The 22,044-nt window shown below is 43.1% G+C and overlaps 2 protein-coding genes across 2 annotated transcripts in view; one reads left to right on the top strand and one right to left on the bottom strand.

Annotated features, from left to right (window-relative positions):
• The window catches only part of LOC307255400 (uncharacterized protein), a gene marked incomplete at both ends in the record, with an annotated part of 26,210 nt that extends 24,131 nt beyond the window's left edge, over window positions 1-2,079 (top strand). The window contains 5 exons of the mRNA XM_080034083.1: window positions 124-249; window positions 378-494; window positions 1,087-1,272; window positions 1,445-1,728; window positions 1,819-2,079. Coding sequence (XP_079890209.1) covers window positions 124-249; window positions 378-494; window positions 1,087-1,272; window positions 1,445-1,728; window positions 1,819-2,079 — 974 coding nt within the window. The remainder of the gene's footprint in view (window positions 1-123; window positions 250-377; window positions 495-1,086; window positions 1,273-1,444; window positions 1,729-1,818) is intronic.
• Window positions 2,080-4,757: 2,678 nt separating this feature from the next.
• Window positions 4,758-20,342, bottom strand: nyap2b (neuronal tyrosine-phosphorylated phosphoinositide-3-kinase adaptor 2b; the record flags this gene model as incomplete). The annotated part of the gene is made up of 7 exons (XM_080034082.1): window positions 4,758-5,051; window positions 5,385-5,488; window positions 5,637-6,655; window positions 6,836-6,941; window positions 10,144-11,274; window positions 14,638-14,966; window positions 20,164-20,342. The coding sequence occupies 7 exons, from the start codon at window positions 20,340-20,342 to the stop codon at window positions 4,758-4,760; spliced, it is 3,162 nt and encodes a 1,053-aa protein (XP_079890208.1).
• Between the last annotated feature and the right edge of the window lie 1,702 nt (window positions 20,343-22,044).

Genomic DNA, 22,044 nt, shown 5'->3' with positions numbered 1-22,044 from the left:
ATTTTTAGTTTAACTTTCGATAGTTTTTAATTTATTCTGATTTATTCAACACTACCGAAATACCGAAAGTCGTATATGTATCTACAGTACACTTTGCAATCAATCTATTACTTTTTTTTCCAGGTGCCAAGGGTCTTCCTGGTGATACCCAGTGGAGGGCTCCTAGTGGACTCCCAGGACCACACGGTCTGCCAGGACCTCTGGGTTACCCTGGCGATCCAGGTCCGCCTGGGACTCCAGGACGTAAAGGCAAGAGTTTCTAATATATTCTCTGTTTGTTTACACTTCTGTTCTGTGTCTAGTTAAATAAGTGTTTCTTGTTTTGTTTCTATCATCCTCACTTGTCTGAATGTGCGCATATTTGTCCTGTGTTCCAGGAGAGAAGGGTCATGCAGGGTTTGTTGGCCTCCCGGGCTCATATGGTCCTCCTGGTCGAACTGGTCCTGTGGGAGACCCAGGAAATGTTGGTCAGCCTGGAAGTATTGGACCTCAAGGTGAAAAATAACACGAAGACATGTAACAATCCCAATTCCTACTGAAGGCGCTTTAGTCTCCCTAAACCTCCTACTAGGAACTTGTGAATGTTAATGAAATAGTCAAATGTTAACTCTGATGATCATCAATGACCTGTAACATCAAGCGAGACCATCAGCAAAAAACAGCGCTATTTTTATATTATTTTTTTGCACGGGTCCGATCTCAGGGGAACTTAGACGTACAATCGGTTTACAGCAGGGGGACTGAAACACCCTATGTTTCCCGAAATGAATTCAATTAAAGTACTTTGCTTCACTATTGTCATATACTTTTATTAATCTGTCATTGCGATGCATCCTGCGGTATCTCTTTCACTCGCTTCCTAAAGAAATGCATGTCCCGCCGACACAAAGTTGGAGGCTGGTGTCTTAAAAAACACTATCGCTTTTGTCCAGAGGTGTCACTAATATCAACACATATGGAAAGTGCCTAGTAGCTGCTTTAAACAAGGCAATGATTTTATGTAGAAAGGTCTGAGTACAATCTCAATGCTCTTATTCTTCTTCCACGGCAACAACCTGATTCTTGTTTAACCCCACCATCCTCCAGGTATCCCAGGTCCGACTGGTGATCCAGGTGCGCCAGGCCATAGGGCTTTTAAGTCAGGATTCCTTTTGGTTATCCACAGCCAGTCATATCAAGTGCCACAGTGCCCTTCAGGCAGCAGCCAGCTTTGGGTTGGCTACAGTCTTGTGTACTTGGTGGGACAAGAAAATCCTCACACGCAAGATCTGGGTAAGTTGATACTTTTGTTGGTGTCTTGAAATGAGTTTATCATCATCAGTCTTCTTCTTCTTGCGTATGTCTTTAGATCCTCAGCTCGGTTGTAGCATCAGTCCATGAGTTTATATGGTTTAACAAAAGCTTTCTTTCTTTTCTCTCCTTGTGTACCTCCTCTTCTCTGTAGGCCAGGCTGGCTCTTGCCTCCCTGTTTTCTCCACCATGCCTTTCTCCTACTGCAACAACGCTACCTGTGACTACGCCAGTCGCAACGACAAATCCTATTGGCTGTCCACCAACGCTCCCATACCCATGTTGCCACTGTTTGGCGAGGAGATTCGCTCCCACATCAGTCGCTGTGCAGTGTGTGAGAGCGTTTCGCCTGCAGTGGCTTTTCACAGCCAGGATCACACAGTGCCCGCATGCCCGTATGGCTGGAGGAGTCTGTGGATGGGTTACTCTTTTCTACTGGTGAGAGTTTGACAAAATTGTTTCATTGTGTGTGTATGAAAAAAATATATATATTTACCTTACTCGAGCCTTTTGCCCTTTTCTATTCAGAACACAGGTGCAGGTGATGGGGGTGTTGGTCAGTCTCTGTCCTCGTCTGGTAGCTGCCTTAAGGATTTCCGGACTCACCCCTTCACAGAGTGTCAGGGTGCGACCGGTTCTTGTCGTTACTTTGCCGACCTGTATAGTTTTTGGCTGACCACTGTTGCTCCCGCAGAGCAATTTATCAGCCCAAGGCCTGGCACCATCAAAGCAGCCGACCAGCAGCGGCGCAAGACCAGCCAGTGTCATGTCTGCCTCAGAGCACAATAAAGGACCTTTCGTCACTTTTAGTTAACTCAATTTTTCCTTAACGCATTCCATTTTCAAAATCGAACTCTAAATCCAAAACAGGGTTGTAGATAGATTTTATTTTTGTGAAATTTCCCACCACAAAAAAGTTTTTTACAATTTCGCTGTCACTTTTTAAAATATTGATGATAGGTCCTCTTGTTTCTGTGACTTAAGTTTTTTTAATCCACCTTTTCAGACTAGTGTTGAAATCTTTACTTGGATATTCTTTAGAATAGATATGCTAAACACATGCTTTTTCTAAAAAAAATAGTTTTTATGTATTCACTGATTTATTATTTTATGGATCTTTCTTTTATTGACTGACGCCTTTCTTTTCAGTGCTAAGTACTTCATATTTCTACTAAATTTGAGCTTATTTTTACGATTATATTTATGTTTATTGTCAAGTTTCTGCAATTCTTGTAGAAAAAGGTGCTATACAAATAAAATTAATTATTATCATGTTCGGGAGACCTTTCTTCTTCATCTTAGTTGTGCTCACTAATCAACATGTTTAAGAAAGTTTTTAACAATGAATCATTCAGTTTAGCAACTTGAAATGGCCTACATGCAAAGGAACAGGACACAGTTTCTCATAGTGGGTTTCAGGTTCATATTTATTTATTTCTCTCAACAGAACCCAAGTGACAATCAGAATACAGTACTTTTTTCCTCAAACCTGTTTTTTTCCTTTTCTTTTTTTAGTACGCAAAACAAGAGAACAATCAGTGCAAGACAGAGGACTCTGACAGTGCGGTGCTCTCTCTACCTTTTCACAGTGCACGTTTATACACACAAAGAGATTGTACATCATCATTATTACATTTCCAACGTCCACCCACCAACATCATGGATAGGGCAAAGTAAATGTCTTAAAACAATCATTTTCAAAGAATCAACTTGCACACAGTGTAGCTTGGCACACACACAAACACACACAGCTCTCTCCCTCACACACACATACAAACAATTACAACACAAAGGGACCTCTGTATCAGTGATTCTCAACAGAGAGGGGATACTGCACATGCACTCCACTCCGAGGGTTAGCTCACTTGTCAAACCCATACTATTTTGGCAATGCAAACATTGCATTTCAATGTGCTAAAGAGAACCGATTTTGATGATGTATATGAGGTTGAGGTAGAGGGAGAGAGCAGGGGGAGAGGAACATGTATGTAAGCCTGATTAAATGTAATGGAATAAGAAGGGTAGTGCAGTTTTTAATTTAAATTTTTGCAAAGCCTCAAATATTTGTAGGCCTTTGTGCAACCCCTGTCTGCCTGACTGGGTAGAGCTGTTGCCATGTTATAGGTCCTTCAAAGATTTGATCCCTAAAGTGGTTGCCAGCCAATTGAATTGGGTATATTTTCAGAGACAACCAAATCATAGATGACTGCATGTCACACACAGCCAGCCTCCTGAGGCTTTACCTCCCCACTAATAGATTAAAACTTACATGGCACAGCTAACTTTAACATTTTCAAAAAAATATATATAAGCATAATCTTGAACGTTATTTCTTAAGCAAGTGCATATGGCTATTATTATCTGCAGTAAAATCAAGAAATGTTCTAAAAGCTCAGGTGTTGATTGTACGGGCTGGTCGTCGGTATTAAGTATTTACAGTGTGTCACGATGCTCGCAGTGTGGATGGCAAAGTAAGGGCACTGGTGCGCATCAGCTATCGCAACCAACTCAATTTAAAATAACCAACCGTCCAAAATGCAACCACACCCGTATTTCGCTTCAACAGGCTTTGGCTGGTTTTGGAAATTATACTGTTAATAATGTACGTTCTAATTTACTACCTCCCCGACCCACCCTCATAGTGTATCTTAGAATACAGCAGAAACATTTCACACTTCCCCTGTCCGCTACAACATGTCCGCCAACAGGTTCTTCTAGAAATGATTCAACTGCTTTGAAAGGCTTTGATGTAGTGACTACACAGCTTCTTACTGTAACATACAAACTGAAGCACACAAGGTTTGCTGTTTCTGTTCTAGGACCAACTGTTGTACATTCTAGAACATACCGGACCAGGCGCTGGAATGGAGGGCGCTTGAATCTAAAGCACGTGGACGTTAACTCCTCAACTTACAATACAACAGTGAAAATGTAAAGTATATGTAGACAGAATTGAATAGTCCATTCATTTGAGTGCTTTTGGGCACAGAAGAAAAAAAGAGTTGGGCATAAGAAAATTATGCTACTACAGTACAAGTATTGATAGATTATGCTTTAAAATGTAAAATAGCCAAAACATAATTAACATTAAAAAAAAACATTAGATTGCATCTACATCTACTATACATAATGTTAAGATGCTTATTCCCCATCTCAATTAGAAAATATCTATTCATCAAATATCTATTCTACTAATTATATTACAAGAATCCAATGACAGGAAATAGAAAAATATCAAATATCACCAGTGATGATAAGAAAAACATGACAACCTGAACGAGCAGAAATATTGCTATGGTAACCACCATTGTCCTTTTGACATCAGCTAGTATCATCCCTTACGGTGCTCTTTTTGGCTGTCCTGACACCCCCACTGATGTTACAGGGAATAAACAGCACAACCCAGGGGGGGAAAGGGAGCGGGTAATTGGGGGGATTGTGTGGCAGGGAGGTGCAAGTGTTTTTTGTTAGATGGCCGTGTCCCAGAACACAGTTTTCTGTGTAGGGTAAGGGGGAGGACGGATCTTTTTGGCCCCGTTGCTTTTACCCCAGGCCGGGAGGACAGGTGCACTCTCTTGCTTGCACTGACTGCGCTCCTGGTTTCTGTCCTCATTCCTGTCCGGAGGAGGAAGAGGAGGCCTCTCCAGAAACCTCTGCAGGTGTGGATGTTGTCTGGAGCGGATCTCCATGCAGAGGGTGCGTTTCCTCTCGATCTGATCTAGCATGGTGCTGTCTCCACAGATCCATGGCATCTGGGGCATCTGAGGGGCAGTAATGAAGTCAATGCATTAAGAAGTAAAGAGATGACATCATGACTTCAAACTTTGCTTTAAAGTCCCAAAAACTTGCTTCTTAACATTCTTTTTAACATCAACTATTCATGACTAAAAAATAAACTTCACCAACTGTCATTTAGATTGAACTAATGGCCCAATTCAAATAGAGAGAGACATTTCTGAAATGTCACCAGTGAAACTGAGAACTGTTCTAACGTATCAGTTTAAGAAGCGTAGAACCCTATTCTGGAATACTGAATTCATCCGTTTTCATGACAAAAAATACAAAAATTAAGATCAACAAGCAAATCTGCATACCTGACTTGGCTGTGTCTCTGCTGCTCTCCTTTGAGGGGTTCCCATTGGGGAGGGGTTAGCAGGCATAGAAGGGGAGCGGCTATACTTAGGTGCTGCTTTCAGATCTACAAAAGGGAAGGAAGTTAAGAAATACAAATTGTGAAATGCTTTTTTATTTAGCTGGATTATTTGCACCACTTATATAAATGCTTATTTGATCATTATGTGATTATAAAATATCTTATGTATCTACTTCGAAGTCTTAAGCCTCACCATTTCCTGTTCCCACAGGCATTGGAGGACTCCTCCTGTGGTGAGTGGGGGTCGTTGTGGATGAATGCTGCCCAGACACTGTGCCACCGCTGCTGCCATTGCGCTCTTGTGCTTTTGCCTGGTCCGTGCTGTAATTAGCTCTGTTCTCTCGTCTGGGCGTGCCGTCTGATGGTCGGTATCCTCGCTCTTTGCTATCGCACCTGTACTCCATTGTGGAAGGGCTCTTTGTGCACCTGGGATCGTAATGATGATGCTGCTCCGAGCCATTGGGACTTTTGTCCTTGCTGTCCCGTCTCACTTCGAGTCCAGTTCTGCTCAGATCTTTGCTGTCCTGCCTGGCTAGGGGTGGAGGGAGGAGATCTCCTCCTCCGTTGTGGCAGCTTCGTTCTCTGCCCTCGTGCTTGGATTCGGAGCTGTAGCCGACCCTGTCCTTGCCGTTGCTGCTGCTGCTTCTGGGCGTTTCTTGCCGGGGTAGGATCTCGGGCGGCTGGTCTATCCTACCTTCGTGTCTGTGTTTCTCTTTGCTATCCTGTCGGGGTAACAAATCAGGATGGTGGTCTTTACCATGGTCGTGCCTATAGTCTCTTGCCCTGTCCTTGCCCCCTTGTCGGGGTAAAAGCTCAGGTGGCCTGTCTCTGCTGTCGTGCTTTGAGTCCACTCCGTTCCGGGCCCTCTCCCTGCTGTCCGGTCGCGGCAGCAGCTCAGGCGCCTGATCCAGCACTCTGTCTCTGTCTCTGCTCTCGTGTCTACAGTCCACGGCACCGTTCCTCGACCCTCGTTCCTTGTTCTCTTGTCTGGGTAACAGCTCAGGCGGCTGATCTAGAGTCAGTCTCTCTCTGTCTTTGCTGTCCCTCCTCAGCATCAGGTCACCACCGTTGCTGATCCCTCTGTCCTTGGAGTCCCTTCTCATGGACGGGACGGGCTCTCCACTGCTGCAGCCCTGGTCCCTGCTGTCCCTGTGAACAGGTGGTGGTGCTGCTGCGTCCACACCGCTACAAGTGCGGTCTTTGCTGTTGCGTCTGTTAGGAAGCGGCTCTGCATTGCTGTTCCCCCTGTCCTTGTCCTTGTCTCTGTCTTTTTCTCTGTCCTTGTCTCTGTCTTTTTCTCTGTCTTTGTCTCTGTCTTTTTCTCTGTCTTTGTCTCTGTCTTTTTCTCTGTCTTTGTCTCTGTCTTTTTTGTCTCTCCGGTGATGAGAAGACTCCTTGGCGTGGCGATCCTTGGATTCCCGTTTGGACTCTTTGCTGTGACTGTGGCGGTCCTTGCTTTCACGCTTGGACTCGCTGTGAGACTTGCTTTTGGACTCAGCTGTTAAAGAATGGGAAAACAAAAATTGCTGAAATTATTCTGAAATCCAAAACTTATTAAGATGGTAGTTGGCCACGCATTGAAAAAACTGGAATATTGCTGACGTATACGTTTTTTATAGGGTAGTAAACTGAAACATATACTAATGTAAATATATACTTTCAATAACTTATTTGTGGGAAAGGAAATACATTAAAAATACAGTTTTTCTGTTATACATTTCTGCAATACCACCATATACCCTCTAGGTGTCACTCACTACTAACTGAGGCAACTGCAGCAAGTGACTGGAGTTGAGTCAATACATATGTGGGCTAATAGGCATTTTAATTGTAATGGTATTTAATACTACACGCTCGTTTTAAAGTTAAATCTTTAAACTTCTAATGTTTTGTATGTATTCAATTTCTTTCACTGTACTTTTAAATATCTAAATAATAATGTGGAATAAAATAGATTGTACCATGAAACTACCATGGTAATTAATACTATAAATACCACACATAATCTAAAACATCTGATGTCTTTGTGTTTCACTTTTCAATTCCTCAATGCACAACTACACTGTGTGCTCTGACTCTTAATAGATTTTCTAAGCTCTGTGCTTGGTGAATGCTTAATAGGGAACTGTTAGTATGTCACTGAGTCAAGACTCAATGATGACATTATAGATCAGAACTGCAAGAATAAAACATGTATTTGCATGATTGATCTCCATATAGGCTGTGCCTGTATAAGGTTTCTATACGTGCTCTAACATGCAGTATAGAACCGCACACAAGCATCCCTTGTCATGTCATGCATCACAACAGGCTTTTTAGTGTGTGCGCATGTATGCATCCACGTGTGCGCTTGTGTGTATGAGAGGGAGTGTGGCGATTAACCAGTTGGTAAGTGGGTCAGACGCCACTATCGCCTCAGAAAGGGAGCGAGAAAAAATGTACATCCATCCAATGTGTTAGGTTTGTGTGCTCATTTCGCCGCTATGTGGTTGTAGCCAGTCACAGAGCAACACCGACAATGTGTCAGTCCATTAGCCTCATGTGGTGCTCGTAGACAGGTGTACAAAAATGAATAATATTAATTTAAAAATACCTTCCCCCCTTGATGTATAGAAAACATATGCAAACTCCAACCATCACATAATATGAGCCAGTAAACCAACAGATTTAATCAATAAAATGCGTATAAATCGCAGGATTGAAAGGCAAGATGCATTCATCAGTGAAGTCAAAATTGGAAAGCCAGAGATCATAATCTGTCTCATCTTTTACTATCCCCATTGTGCACGGCTGCCACAGCTTCCTGATTGGCTTAACCATGAGTAGAGTATGTGCTGATTGCACAGAAAAGCGTCTGAAATCCTCTGATTAGTTGTAGATATGAGCTCAGAGTCATCGCTATCCCACCTATCAGGAGCTCATTACTCCGTTGTAGACCGGCATGCCCTGAGCTGTGATTGGCTGCATTACCCAAGGGGAGGGAATCTGCAAATAAGAAACAGGGATTCTACCTTCTTCCACTGTTGCCATGTTGTAGTTGCTAAGAGGGTCGAGTAACTGTGAATGTGTGACTTTGTAATTCTTTTATGATTTATGTACAAAATGCACTTGAATACATCTCTGCTTTGGGGGCATTTAAATAAGTGCAATTTGTTACACCTTGTACAGCTCAGCTCTGAGAAGGCAGTAGCACTGAAGTTATGTGTCAACTATAGGGTTATATTTAATGTAAAACATCACTCTAAATAATTAGATCCTTTATATTAATCTATTGACAAACCTTTTAGGAAAATGCATGCCTTGCTTTATTAATTTATAAAAAATCCTCTTGCCTGTTTAGTTTGGTTTAAGCATGCAGTCATCAACCTTTTATTCCTTAACATTAAATTAGATTTAAAAATATTCAGGATTAACATGGTTACATCTATGTTATGGTTTAGGTTATGTAAACAAATAATGCATGAAAACCATAATGGTTTTTTTGACTGACTGAGTGATGATGGCACCAGCAGTGTGACCATGCACATCAGTAAGTCAACTTTCAGTCAGCGATTCAGTGTCTTTGTCAACTTTAAGCAACTTGTGCACTTGAGAAAATCATGCTTTCGTCCACCGTTGCATTGTTTTGGCGTTAGTATGGCATGACAATCTGTGTTTAAACATGATGTTTACATATTACAAAGTAATGCTGCCTGATGGCCTAATGCCATGAGAAGGTTTGAGGGCCCTGCTGTTCGCTTTATCACTAATCCCCTCAGATTAAATCATAGGATCTGTATCAGACTTGGCTCGCTGCTCCTAGATTAAACAAATGGAAGGTTGCAGAGAGCGCCGCAAACACTGTGCATGCTACTGTAAAAAGGGATGCATTCTCTCCGCAGCCTCCTTATTTAGCAGGGTTACACTTGGTAAACCAAAGATGGATTCCTTACACCATTACCGATTAGGTAACTGATGACTACCTATTTGTGTTTGATGACAGCCAAAGCTTCAAGACAGTGACGCCGACCATGTTCGTCCATAGATACTGGCATGTTAATCCTGCTCTCTTCTTTGTTATTCTGAGTTTTTGCAGGTCCTCTCTAGTGTTGTTCGGGTTGCTTTCATGTTAACGTGTTAACTTTTCATGTTAACAACAGGAGGGTGAACTCCAGTTGTAAACCAGCAGCTGGAGGGAGGCTGGTATTACATCTACGATGCCCACCTTCTCTACCAATGTGTCCTTGAGCAAGGCACTTAACCCCAAAACTGCTAGGGGGGCACTGCACTGTGGCTGACCCTGCGCTATGACCCCTACTGGGGGGTATACACAGAAAGACACATTTCAATTGCCTTGTTTTACATTGTCAATAAAGTAACTAAAATTAAAGTTGTACCTGCAGGGTAAGCTCTCTTAATGGTGCTCCAAGGAACTTTTTCGTTATTTCTTGTACCCCCTTTGGACAAAAGTTGTAGTGTTTTTGCTACCCCAGATTTTGTTCCTAGGTGAGCGTACCCGTGACAAAGGCATAAAGAAAAAATATACAAAGAGCATTCTTTGCACTGATGGTCTTGTAATTTATGATCATCAGAGGAAAAATCAGACTGTTTCAGAAATATTAAAAAGTTCTTTGTAGCACCTTTAGGGGGGTTGCAGTTATAAACTGTCTACACTGTTCCGTTATCAAAACAAACATGTGCCCTTTGTTTCACTATGTTACACAATGACCAGATCAAACTGTGATAAAATGACTCACTCTCTCCTGGCTCTTTAGACTTCCGGCCGCTGGAGTTTTTCTTCAGCATGTTCCTGCCAGTGGTGAACAGGTTGGTCAGTTCATCCAGAGGGCTGGTGGGTGTGCGGGAACGCCCAGTCGACACATTCTGCATTGAGCCGTGCAATCGACCCACGCTGTCATGTGGCGGGGAGCCTTTGCCGTGAGGGGTGGCCGAGGCGCTCCGAGGCAGGCCCCCGGGGAACGGCATGGGAGCGTCGAAGGGAGGCGTGCGCATGAGACTGAGAGGGGTGAGACAGCGGCCCATGCTGACCGGCGATGGGCATGCCGAGTGGCTGCGCTGATAGGAGGACGAAGAGGAGGATTTGTAGAGGGTGCAGGACAGAGGTGGGGCGGAGGAACGGCCCGACACGGTGAGGGTTGGGGTGGCGGTGAGCTCCCTGCGGAGGTGCGCAGAAGAAGGGGGCTCTGTGGAAGATGTCGGTGACTTGCTGTAGGGTTGGTTCTCCATCATGGGCAGCTTGTTGACGTCTAGCGGAGTGAGGGGGGACTCGTCCGAGTTGGGCGAGCACTGGGCCGGTGCTGGGGGGAAGACTAGCAGCGGAGGCCGGTGGGTGAGCAGGTTGGGGAAGGGCGCTGGGATGTCACAGAGGGGGATGTTCCGGGGCGTGGAGCAGCGGCTGAGGGGCTCCGGGTCGTAGGGTGCCGGCGTGGGGCAGGCGGAGCGACAACCCACCGGGTCAGTGCGGTACTCCATGTCGTCCAGCGCCGGGTACTTCATCTCCTCGTACACGGACTCCCCCGGCTCCTCGTCCTCGCTCTTCAGTGGCTCTCGGTCTCGGCCTCCCACGTCGATGCCGCCCATCTCTATGTAGACCGGCTCGTCCTCGCAGTCGTCCGTGGTCGGGCTGCTGTCGTCGCTCCGCGGGGGCGAGGCGTTGCGCTCACAGGGCGAGGTGACGTGGTGCAGGTGGAGAGCTTTGGAGGAGCAGACCCCACTGCCCACATGACTCTTGATGTAAGACTCATCGAAAGAGACGCTCAGTTGCGTGTTGGGGTTCCTCTTGGGTTTGGGAGGCGGCATCCTCCTACAGTCTTCCTCACTGCATCCTTGCGCTATAAAAACGAAAAGGGAGAGAGAAATTCTTAACACAAATCCATCGCAGGGAAAACATTTGACATTCACAACAAGCACTACCAGTTGAGCAGACAAATGTAGGCACGTATGTTTCCTGGTTTATTCCTTCTTTGAACAAGATGTAAAAGGCATCCATATGATATTTTTTATTGTGGCATGAGACATGACTAATAATGTCGTGCGATTACTCTTCTTCTGTTGCACGTTTCTACACTAGTCATCATTTATGCCGGAATACTGAAACTGCCAGTCTATTTTCATGAATCATTTCCAATGATATAAAGCTTAATGGAGTCTTGTGGGTCAGATGTGGGTCAACGTGTATAGTTATGAATATTTTGAGTCAGATATGTGGGAATAGTTAAGGCATATGGATGTTTCTAGGTCACGTATACGGCAGTGAAGCTTTAGTGTGTGAGTATATAGTATCTGGGTCACACACGCTGTGGAGCTTCTTTCTGATAGTGGTGACGTAGCATTGCAGCGTGAATCTCTTTAGATGTGGTGCAGTGTTCGTATTAACTACTGCACAGTACATTCCTGACCCCAGTATTCTATAGCTCACAGTAAATATAGCACTCTATACTATTGAGTTGTGTGCAGTGTATTTCTAGGTCAGACATTGGTGTTTGGATCGGAGCGTCCCTCTTTCTGATAGGCAGAGAGGGGTAAGTATAGTTTGGAGCAGGGCGATGTCTGAAATCTTCAAACTGAAGATTTTATACCTTTAATAATTCAGATGCCAGATGGCCCAGACACACGCATACTTCCTGTAACTGTATGACTCACCACCATATCTACACGAACGCTTGCACGCACGCACATATACGCAAACAAACACACACACACACACACACACACACACACACACACACACACACACACACACACGCACACACGCACACACACACACACACTCATGCACAGCACATTCCTACACATTCAGGGAAAGAAATTAGGACAGGCATTTACACATTTATACCACATAGTCTCACAATCTATGGAGTCAATCTTTACAGAAATTTGGATTCTGACTATGGTTATGTTTTATGTCTTTTGCATCTGAATGTATAATTTTGCAGAATATGTCAGTAGATTACATGGACAGGTACACATACCGTTTTTCTATTTAAGTTGATAAATAACTAAACAATATCTTCCAGTAGGGGAAACAAAACTCAAGACTGATGAGTTAAGTAGGCTACATAAGTCAAGTCCATAGGTTTTGTTTTGCACTTTGTATTTTGCATGCCATGCATCAATCCAGGTTGATGTTGATGAAACTAATTTAAACTGAGGAGGCCTTATGGTTCTTCATCTTGTCCTCTACCACTAATTAAGAAGGTATTAATAGAATATTTGGTTCAACCCAGATGTGTTTCTAATATGTGTTTAATTGGACTGAACATGATATCCACATTCTTCACCGAATGCATTGTTATCACACCAACACGTTTCAGCGCTGATGAATCCATCCTTCCAAACATCTTACTCCCGTGCACCTTCTCTTCCTCTCTCTATCTATCGCTCCCTCTTCTCCCCCTCCCCCCTGTAGCGGATGTGTTTACCCGCTAACCCATCCCCCCCCCCCCCTCCGCTCTCCTCCTGGGGAAACAAATCTAGGTCAATCGCTCCTCCTGAATGAATTCTACTCCGAGAGGCTCCTCCCCTTTCCTGCTCGAGCGCCAGCTACAGAGCACGCAACCCTCCCCTCTAGCCAGGGACACCCCCACACTCTCACTCTGATTGGCTCCCAAGCCTTAGACTTCAGCATCTCTGAAGACCCATTGGCCAGTGCTGCTCAGAGATTCTCTGATTGGCTAAGCTGCGGGGGGTCTTGTTTCTGTGGGATGGTTGCCGTGGTGCCCAGGAAGATCTGTGTGTGCACATAGAGAGATCCCCACCAATCTGAGCTAAGGCTGGGTGACTCCCCAATCAAAACGTCTGAAGCAACCAAGCATCCATACTGATATGGAATCAAAGCTTCCTGCAACCTGTACATATTTTTGCTTCCCCAGCCCGCCTTATTAGACTATTAAATGTCCAGTAAATAGTAAATAGTTTGATTTTGCAATGCTTGTTAGTTTGTCGTTGTCTTCAGCAAATGTATTGTGAGCAATTTCTTTCTTATACTGTACATCTGTTTAGCTGTGTGAATTGTGCATTTTTTAAAGAAGTGATTGGATCCGTGTTTCGATGAAGAAAACTGTTATTTAGCTCAATTAAGTAATGTCCTATTCATTACTGTTTTCCTTACAGTGATTTGATGTACTTTTATTATGCCCGCGCTTTCATCCATGGCCAATGATGCATATTGTGTCTGTTTATTTTGCTTCAGAAATTGCTGCAGGGTGCTACTTCTGGATCTTTTTCAAGGCATCTCTAAATTATGGCCATGCCAGTTTTCACTGGAAGGAAAACGATATGGCCTTTACTGGAAATTTGCATTGTAGAAATAAAAGTATGTCAGTTTCGAAATGAGTCTATAGAGTTGTGAATTTTGCCTTCTTTCCTGTGCACATAGGAACAGCTTTGACAATTGACTGAGTGACCATTAACCTTCCACAGCAAGTACAGTGCTCTGATCCATCTACTGGAGGGAAGTTGAGCTTGAAGCTTTGAGACCACATAATAAAAGAAGAAAGAAAATGAAAGAAAATACAGTAATTCATCAAAAAACTATTCATTAATGACATAATGACCCATTTCATGTCCTGGCTCAACATTTTGGTAGACACTTTGGAACCTTAAACCATTATAATGTCAACAACCACTATATTTATATTTCTGACAGTTACAGAACATATTTAAAACTGCACAATGAATTGATCCTTTGTGCAAAATGCTTTAAACATTTTGACATCTGCAATTGCTCAGCTCAGCTCAGTATGTGCATACGGCTGTCATATGTACTGTATGTATATGTATGTGTGTGTGACACACACACACACACACACACACACACACACACACACACACACTCACAATCAATTAAATTATCACCAAAAACAGGCAAACCGTGTGTCCGACTAGTCAGTATAGTTGTGCAGCACAAACCTTGTCAGACTCTTACAAGTATTCCTTCGCACGATGTTCATTGAGCTGTATATTATCCCATCTGATTGTTGTCTAGTGGGGTACACTAGACAACATGTTTTAACCCCATACATTTCATTTATATCACTTTTTTGCCACTATGGGACTTAGTGTGAAGCATGCAGTGGATAGCTAGATGTCATGTCATGTTATTGTAGGAGAGACAGTGTTGAGGAGGGCACTGCAGAGAGCAGCTATAAATAGCGCAAGCAGTAGTTTCGGTGTGAAGTGCCACCGCCACTCACCGTCACATTTCTCCCCATGGCAGGTGGACGTGGGACTGTGGTCCACCGCCTCAGACGACATGCTCAGCTTGGTGGCCGGGTCCCTCCTGGGCTTAGGCGGGGGCTGCTTTCTAGAGGTCGGGCTGCCCACCTCCTCCTCTCCTCCTCCGCCCCCACCACTGTTCCCACCACCACCACCGACAGAGTGCAGGGACTGGGAGCGCACGGAGAAGCCCTGCCCACAGGCGAGGGCATGCGGGTGGGGCATGGGCAGGCGTTCCTGGGGGTCCGGTATGGTAATGGAGCCCATACGTAAGTGCTTGCCCTCCGTTGCTATATCCTCGCCCGTCCTGAAAGAAACAGGAAAGAGAGGAAGCCAAAGAGAGGGCAGAGAAGAAGGACAAAAGGGTCAAGCGACATGTAATTATGCATAATACAAATGTGATAACTGAAACAAGTGAGACAATCTATTATTTACAAAATATCATATAAGTTTAGAGGGAGAAAGAAAAAAAATCTTGACCCAGGTTCCTATCATTCACTGGAAATCAGGAAACAACAACAATGAACACATACCCTGACATACTGAGTGACAGTGTCTGAGCATACAGCATGTGTTTATGTGCACGCATGTGTTTGTGTTTCGGGCCGTGCAAGTGACTTACAGTAAATCATGGGAGTGCTAGGTTAACAATAACAGACAATTAGTGCCACTGAAAACACTTTCAGGGCACAGCATTGATTTCCATTTAACTCTGGATATGGCCAACGCTGCCCACACAACCACACATATAACGATGACACCACGGAAGTCCCCCCCCCCCGTCCCCCCAGCCTGTACACAATCAATTCCTGTAAATGGATGATTGGCCTGGATGGAGTGTTAATGATGTCTGAGTGTTGTGTGGTAATGGGGGTAAAGGAGGGCCGTGTCTGTGCATGTGCAAGTGACCAAGTGTTTGTATAACACAGAGTAAATGTAATCAAGATCTGACTGCTTTTAGGGAAAATGTACATAAGCCATCAGTTGAGTATGTATGTGTATTGTATACACGCTGGATCTCTTCAGGAATATTTGTATTGATTTGTTATTATATCAGAGAGTTTCAATTAAGCTTATAGTCAGATATTTAAATATACAAACAAATGACATAAAACAGGATGATTGAGCATGTGTGGCTTTCACAGATCTCTATTTTGTTTGTGTGTGTGTGTGTGTGTGTGTGTGTGTGTGTGTGTGTGTGTGTGTGTGTGTGTGTGTGTGTGTGTGTGTGTGTGTGTGTGTGTGTGTGTGTGTGTGTGTGTGTGTGTGTGTGTGTGTGTGTCTGTGTGAGACCTCTCAGTGTGACTTTGCTGACTGTGACTGCATAGAGGCCAGCTGCTGAACAGAAGGTGTTTGGTGGGGTGAGTTCATTGGTCAAGGGCTTAGCTTTGCCTAGCAACAGGGTACCCATAGAAACCAGACACAAAACCAGTTGCTGCTCGACAACAATAATAAAGCGCACGTGCACATTATGCGTTTATTAGAACCGTATCCTTTTGTGTTAAAAAGATATACAGTAAATGACAGCAGTGGTAAAATTTAAAAATGTCTGCTGCAACCTGTAGAGCCAAATTGGTATCGATATTTTGTAAAGGAAATCTGGTGAAAGGTAAATATCAAATCACATGTCAGATGGATATTTATGCATATTATGTATAGAAATATGACTCTTCCGAAAAGTACCAAAATCATCTAAAGCATTCAGCCACAGGTGTCAGCGCCAATATATAAACAGCATCTCACTCTTGCATGTTTTGGGTGTGCATCTGCCATGACTGTTTGCATGCGCGCACCTAATACATTTGTGTGTGGGTGGGTCACTGTGACTAGAGTGGTGGTGACTGGATTATTTATAGGATATTTGCCCAGTGATTGGCTGGAGGACAGACCACAGGTGCACTTGGACCAGTTGAAGTTTACTTGTCGCTGGGCAGCTCTGGTTCACTCAATGTCACACCATGACAGGAAAACACAACATCACAGAAAGAAAGAAATGCAACAAAAACAACAAAAGAAATTGAGAAAAATAAAAAGATTGAAAAAAATATGTCAATCTGTGAATGTGCATGCATGTCTAAACAAAGGGTAAAGAAAGAGAAAAGCAGTCGTTTGAAATTTGCAAGCCTATGTAAACATAAGTAAATGTAAGTGTGTGTGTGTTTTTCTTGTGTGTGCGGGTTGTGTGTATCTATGAATATATTTGCATGTGTAAGTACATTTGGGGGAATGTGTGTGTGTGTGTGTGTGTGTGTGTGTGTGTGTGTGCATCTTTGACTGTGCGTGTATGACTGTGTGAGTAACGTCTGATGAAATACAATAAAAGGAAACCCGGAGTGAGATAGTAGCAGGCAGGAAGGCCCGCCTCACTCAAACCTAACGTACTGATCTGATTGGCCTATGGCTGTTCCAGCTGTCACCAGGCAGAACACATCTCCTGCAACTGAAGCCCACGCTTAATCTCCCTGGAAGAGTTTTTCTCTTCTTTTCCCTCACTTTTAAAGACATATGCTTTAAACAAGCCCTTCTGCCCTCACTCACACGTTTGTTCTTTTCTACCCTTTCTCACACACAAATATATGCTGTTGTCCTGTTGCTCATGTCCATGCATGCACATGCACAGGTATGCACATACATGCTTGCGCACACACACACATCCAAGCATGCACACATGAATCCTCGTACTCCTTCTCACTCTGTCAGTTCCTGTTAAAATGGGTCGTCTCATTGACCTACTTATAGGCCTCATGAAAAATCCAGTTATTTTTTAGACTCTTCCTCTAGCGACCGTGTATTAATATTTTAGTTTTAGCAACAGCTGAGAGACAGTAGAAGGATAGCAGGACAGTAGATGCCAATTTCCTCAGGCATTGCTCTGTCCCATTCACAATGTTACTGTACAGAACTGCATAAAACTGCTTTTAACAATGGACACAAGAACATATAACTGGCAAAAAATAATAGCAGTGTCAATGAATGTGTTTCTCAGACCTGCCAGTTTTCTTGATGCTTGAGGTACAAACTTAAAACTTTGAGTCAGCTTTGATCATGCAAGTGATATAATGTGTGGTACAGTATATGGACACAGTGGCTCTTTTTGAATCACATGATCCTAAAATGTGACAGGGTTTAGTGTTCCCAAATGAACCTGTTAAGAAGAAAAACATCTGCTCACATATAAATGCTTGACCCCTAAAACAACATCAATGTAATCATTTGATACCCAGCTAAAAGCTGCCTAAATGCTTTGTACCACGTCACTGACCGAACACAGATTATTTTAAGAATCCATGACATTTCCCATAAGCCTTTCCACTGCTAACCGATGCATGTTTACCATGATGCATCATTAGATTAAGTGTTTGATCATCAGAGTGGAAAACAAGTGTCCTTCTACTACTTAATGGGTGGTCTCAGATAAAACAGAGCAAATCAAAATTCTATTTACTCTATGAAAAGACAACATGGCTAATTTAAAATGAATCCGCATTTGTTTCTTCACTCATAACAGTTTTACATTTTCAGATGAGTCATGAATATGAGTCATGAATATGAGTCATGAATAGTGATAATTAGAGGATAGAAGTAAACACCTAAGCAGATTCATGAATGAAGTCCATTGGGCTTGAAGAAATTATCAAATTATTGTTGACCGCAGAAAAATGTTTAGCATAAATCTAATGATTAGTGAGCATAATGTTTCTTCTTGGTGTATTTTCATACTACTCCATAAATATTTCAGCTTTGAGTATTTGTTCAAACAATGCAGCATAGATGTCCATTTCGTTAGGACCAACGCTTTCCAAACCCTCTGCAATGTCCCGTTTTCAGGACCCTACGACCATTCTACCACACAACGCAAGCATGTCCTATACACATGAACGCATGACTCTTAATCCCTCAAGTTTCTGGATGCCAAACAGTGGTGTTGCTTTACACAACAGCACTGCTATGACTGCTTGTTCAGCAGTAAATAATGAGCTTGATTGAATATATGTATATTTTTTTAACTCTAATGGGTATTAAGACAGTCTCTTGACAATGAATCGACTTTTTACATAGTTGGGGGAAAAGGGAAGTTACGCATTTATCACAACATCACATCCTAACACACTTCCTGTCACAGCCTGCCCACCTTCTCTCTTATTTCTGAACGCTTTATCTCAAAAAGTGGAGCAGCGATGACCTCCATCCAAGGACAAGTCCCAAATAAGTCTTAAAGTGACAAATTCAATTATCCTCTATAGATCATGGGGTGCACCAGTCAACAGCAATTGCCAAAATATGGCAACATGCCATTGCCACAGATACCCTCTGGCCACTTGTCCCAATTTCTTACATCTCTTCCTGAAGTGAACCCAGTGACTTCATTGCATTTACAGAGCAACATCGCATTGGTGTGCTGTACCAAGACTTTTTAGTCCACTTGATAAAACGCTCGAGAGGACTCCTAAGTCACTAAGAGTAAATCAAAGACAATCATTTGATGGTGTTTTGGAGAGATGTAATGATAGTGAGCTTTACAAACGGTACCTTAATAGCTATAAGGGTTTAATGATCTTAGTAAACTCATATTTAGAAAGTATAGACACATTTATATTTATTATATTTATATAAAAAATATTTATTAAGTTCCTTTTTCTGCAGTTGCTTTGGGTTTACGATGCACTGACAGTTACTGTTGGTGTCACGTTTGGGTTTATTTGAGTAGGCCTATACTGTATGTGGCACTTCGCAGCATCTCCTCCGTTCCACAGGTCCTCTACTGTATAGTTGCGCGTTTCGCCTTTTTCCTTCTGCATGCACTTTACGATTTCGCCGGCTGTTGTTTCTAAATTGTGAATTTCCTGGTTTGTCGCTGTCTGACTATTGCTGCATATAGTCCGCCGTTGAGAGAAATACAGTGAGAGTGTGTGGCGTGCAGCTCTTCAATGAGGATATTTTTTCCGATTCAAATCATTGTAAAATTTAAAACGAATAGACGTATGTGGCGCTATTGTAGGTTAATTGTGAACGAATGTGTGGGAAAACCCTGCAGTATTTTGGTTTCATCAATCAGTGTCACTTGTCATTAATTGTATATAAAAAACTCTTTACTTTAATACAGCGACACAATATGGATATCTCCCACAGTGTTTCTATCATAAATTCACTCTTAGCTCTCATTCCCTCTCAGCCAATCACTCTGGGCATAGAAGGTATGAACATGACGTCATCCATAGCAACAGGGTCAACCACGCCCTCTAGTCTTAGTTTAGGAGTTCCTCCCATTCCTTAGTAAAAGTTGGTCTTATCAGCTTTGTGAATAGGTTTTAAGAAATTACTCCTTACTAAGAACTTTTAGCGCTCCTTAGGAGTACTCTTAGCGCTAAGATAAAATGTTTTGTGAATACGGCCCCAGATTATTAATGGCTGTTTTTTTTTTAATGGGATGTCTCTGCGCAAAACCTGTCAATGAGGTTGCTTTTCCTTTTGTGAACTGCTTAATTTCTTTCTTTCCTTCTTACCTCCTTATGGCTTCCTCCTGTTTTCTCTTCTTGTCGTTTTTCTCCTGCAGGTATGCTCTATTTCTCTCATTCCTGGCGTGGTCCAAGTTCTGAGCTACCAGGCCGTTGTAGGCTCTCAGCCCATTCTCCTCAACATACTGGAAAAAACGCAGAGTTTCTTCCTCTTTGGAGCTCATCATTCTTCAAGTGTTTTCACAGCATTCTGATACAAACAAATTGAAAATGTCAGGAGAAATGGTTAACCATTAAAGAGATACAGAAAATAATGCTAATAACATGGACCACTGGAGCATCACATATACTGTATGTATTATTGGCTGGATGCTAAACGTGCATGTGGTTCTGTCAGTAATCACTCTCTCAACCTTCATTCTTCAAAGTCAGCCTTAAGAGAAAAACCCATGAAGCAAGATTGCATCATCACCATAATAATGTCACGCCATTGAGGTTGTGTGATGTTGCTATTGCTTTCAATGTTCCTGACTGTTGCTGTGGAGTTCATGGCCTTTGGAAGATGCATAGACTTGCATCATGTCCGTGCCCACAGGACTAAACATTTTCCCTGGAGGCTTGCAACATCTTTCTCAGTGGTTTTGTGTGGACACAAACACACAGACACACGGACACACACGCACACACACACACGCACACACACACACACACACACACACACACACACACACACACACACCAAACCTCAAATGCACATGTAAATATGCAAGCAGTCGAGGGACTCACTGTCCAGTGTCAGTTACTCATAACCTTCAGTGTTTTCGGATCTCTTATTGGCTGTGTATCAGTAGCGGCTGCTCTTTTTCCTCAGTTGTGTTAGCACATTTTCTGGCTGAAATGATTGGCTGTTACCGAGCGAGCATCTGAATGAAACTGAAAAGAGCCTTTCATCTTCTGCGGTTGCAATATGCGCAGGGCTCAGATGTGAAAATATAGTACTCCTGGGACACACCATACAGATTAACAAAATGAACCCACTTTACGAGACTGTGATGCATGGTTCTTGTATATGCGGACAACGGCATCAATCTTACGTTTAAGATGTAAATATAATCTCCTCTTGAGCTGTTCCTTGCCACCGTTTCATTCAGACTACGACTGACAGCGTGGCATCAGTCAGAATGTGAACGTTTCTTTGAGGAAAAAAACCCTTTTTAAATCAAAATCCACATTGGTGCAATCATACTGATCCAGTTTTTTCTGAATTTGAATCATTTTAAAGCATAATTCAAGGCCAATTAAAATCCAAACACAGCATGAAGCAGCTAATGATGTGATGCAGTGTGCGTGCATGTACAGTATGCATACGCCCGCAGCGTGGTATATACTATGTGCAATAGCCAAATGTGAATTTGGAGAGGCCAGTGGTGGAAGAGACGAGCATGCTTTTATGTAGGTCAATGTTTTCAGATCAGCCTAAGACTCATGCTTGTTTATGTGTGAGAGAAGCACTGAGTGTGAGTGTGCGTAGGGAGGGGGAGGGGGCTCGCAAAAAACTGTATCTATGTTTGTGAGTGTATGTGTATGGAGGCAAGGGCAGCAGAGGAGGGTGGGGGGTGGGTTTTGCCAGATGGAGATTGACGGGCCAACTGAGATACTGGCCATTGTCTGGCCATACTCAGCATCCCTCTAACTCGTGTCTGTCTATCAAATGAGTCCAGCATGGTGCCTAGGTCAATGGGTTTATCTGCCAGTTCCACTGCCTGTAAATTAGTCTCAATCTCAACAGTGCTTAGTTTAGGCTTTTACAGTTAGGAGCATGGGTCTGATAAGAGCCAACAGAAGAGACAGAATCATCGTTTCAGAGGAAAGTTCAAACTAGGGCACAGCATCCTGGTGTCAAGTGGTGCAGAGTAGGTTTTTGCCCCC

This window comes from Ammodytes marinus, assembly GCF_949987685.1.
Source record: "Ammodytes marinus genome assembly, chromosome: 9".
Lineage (NCBI taxonomy): Eukaryota > Metazoa > Chordata > Actinopteri > Uranoscopiformes > Ammodytidae > Ammodytes > Ammodytes marinus.
This window is presented reverse-complemented; position numbering and strand designations above follow the sequence as displayed.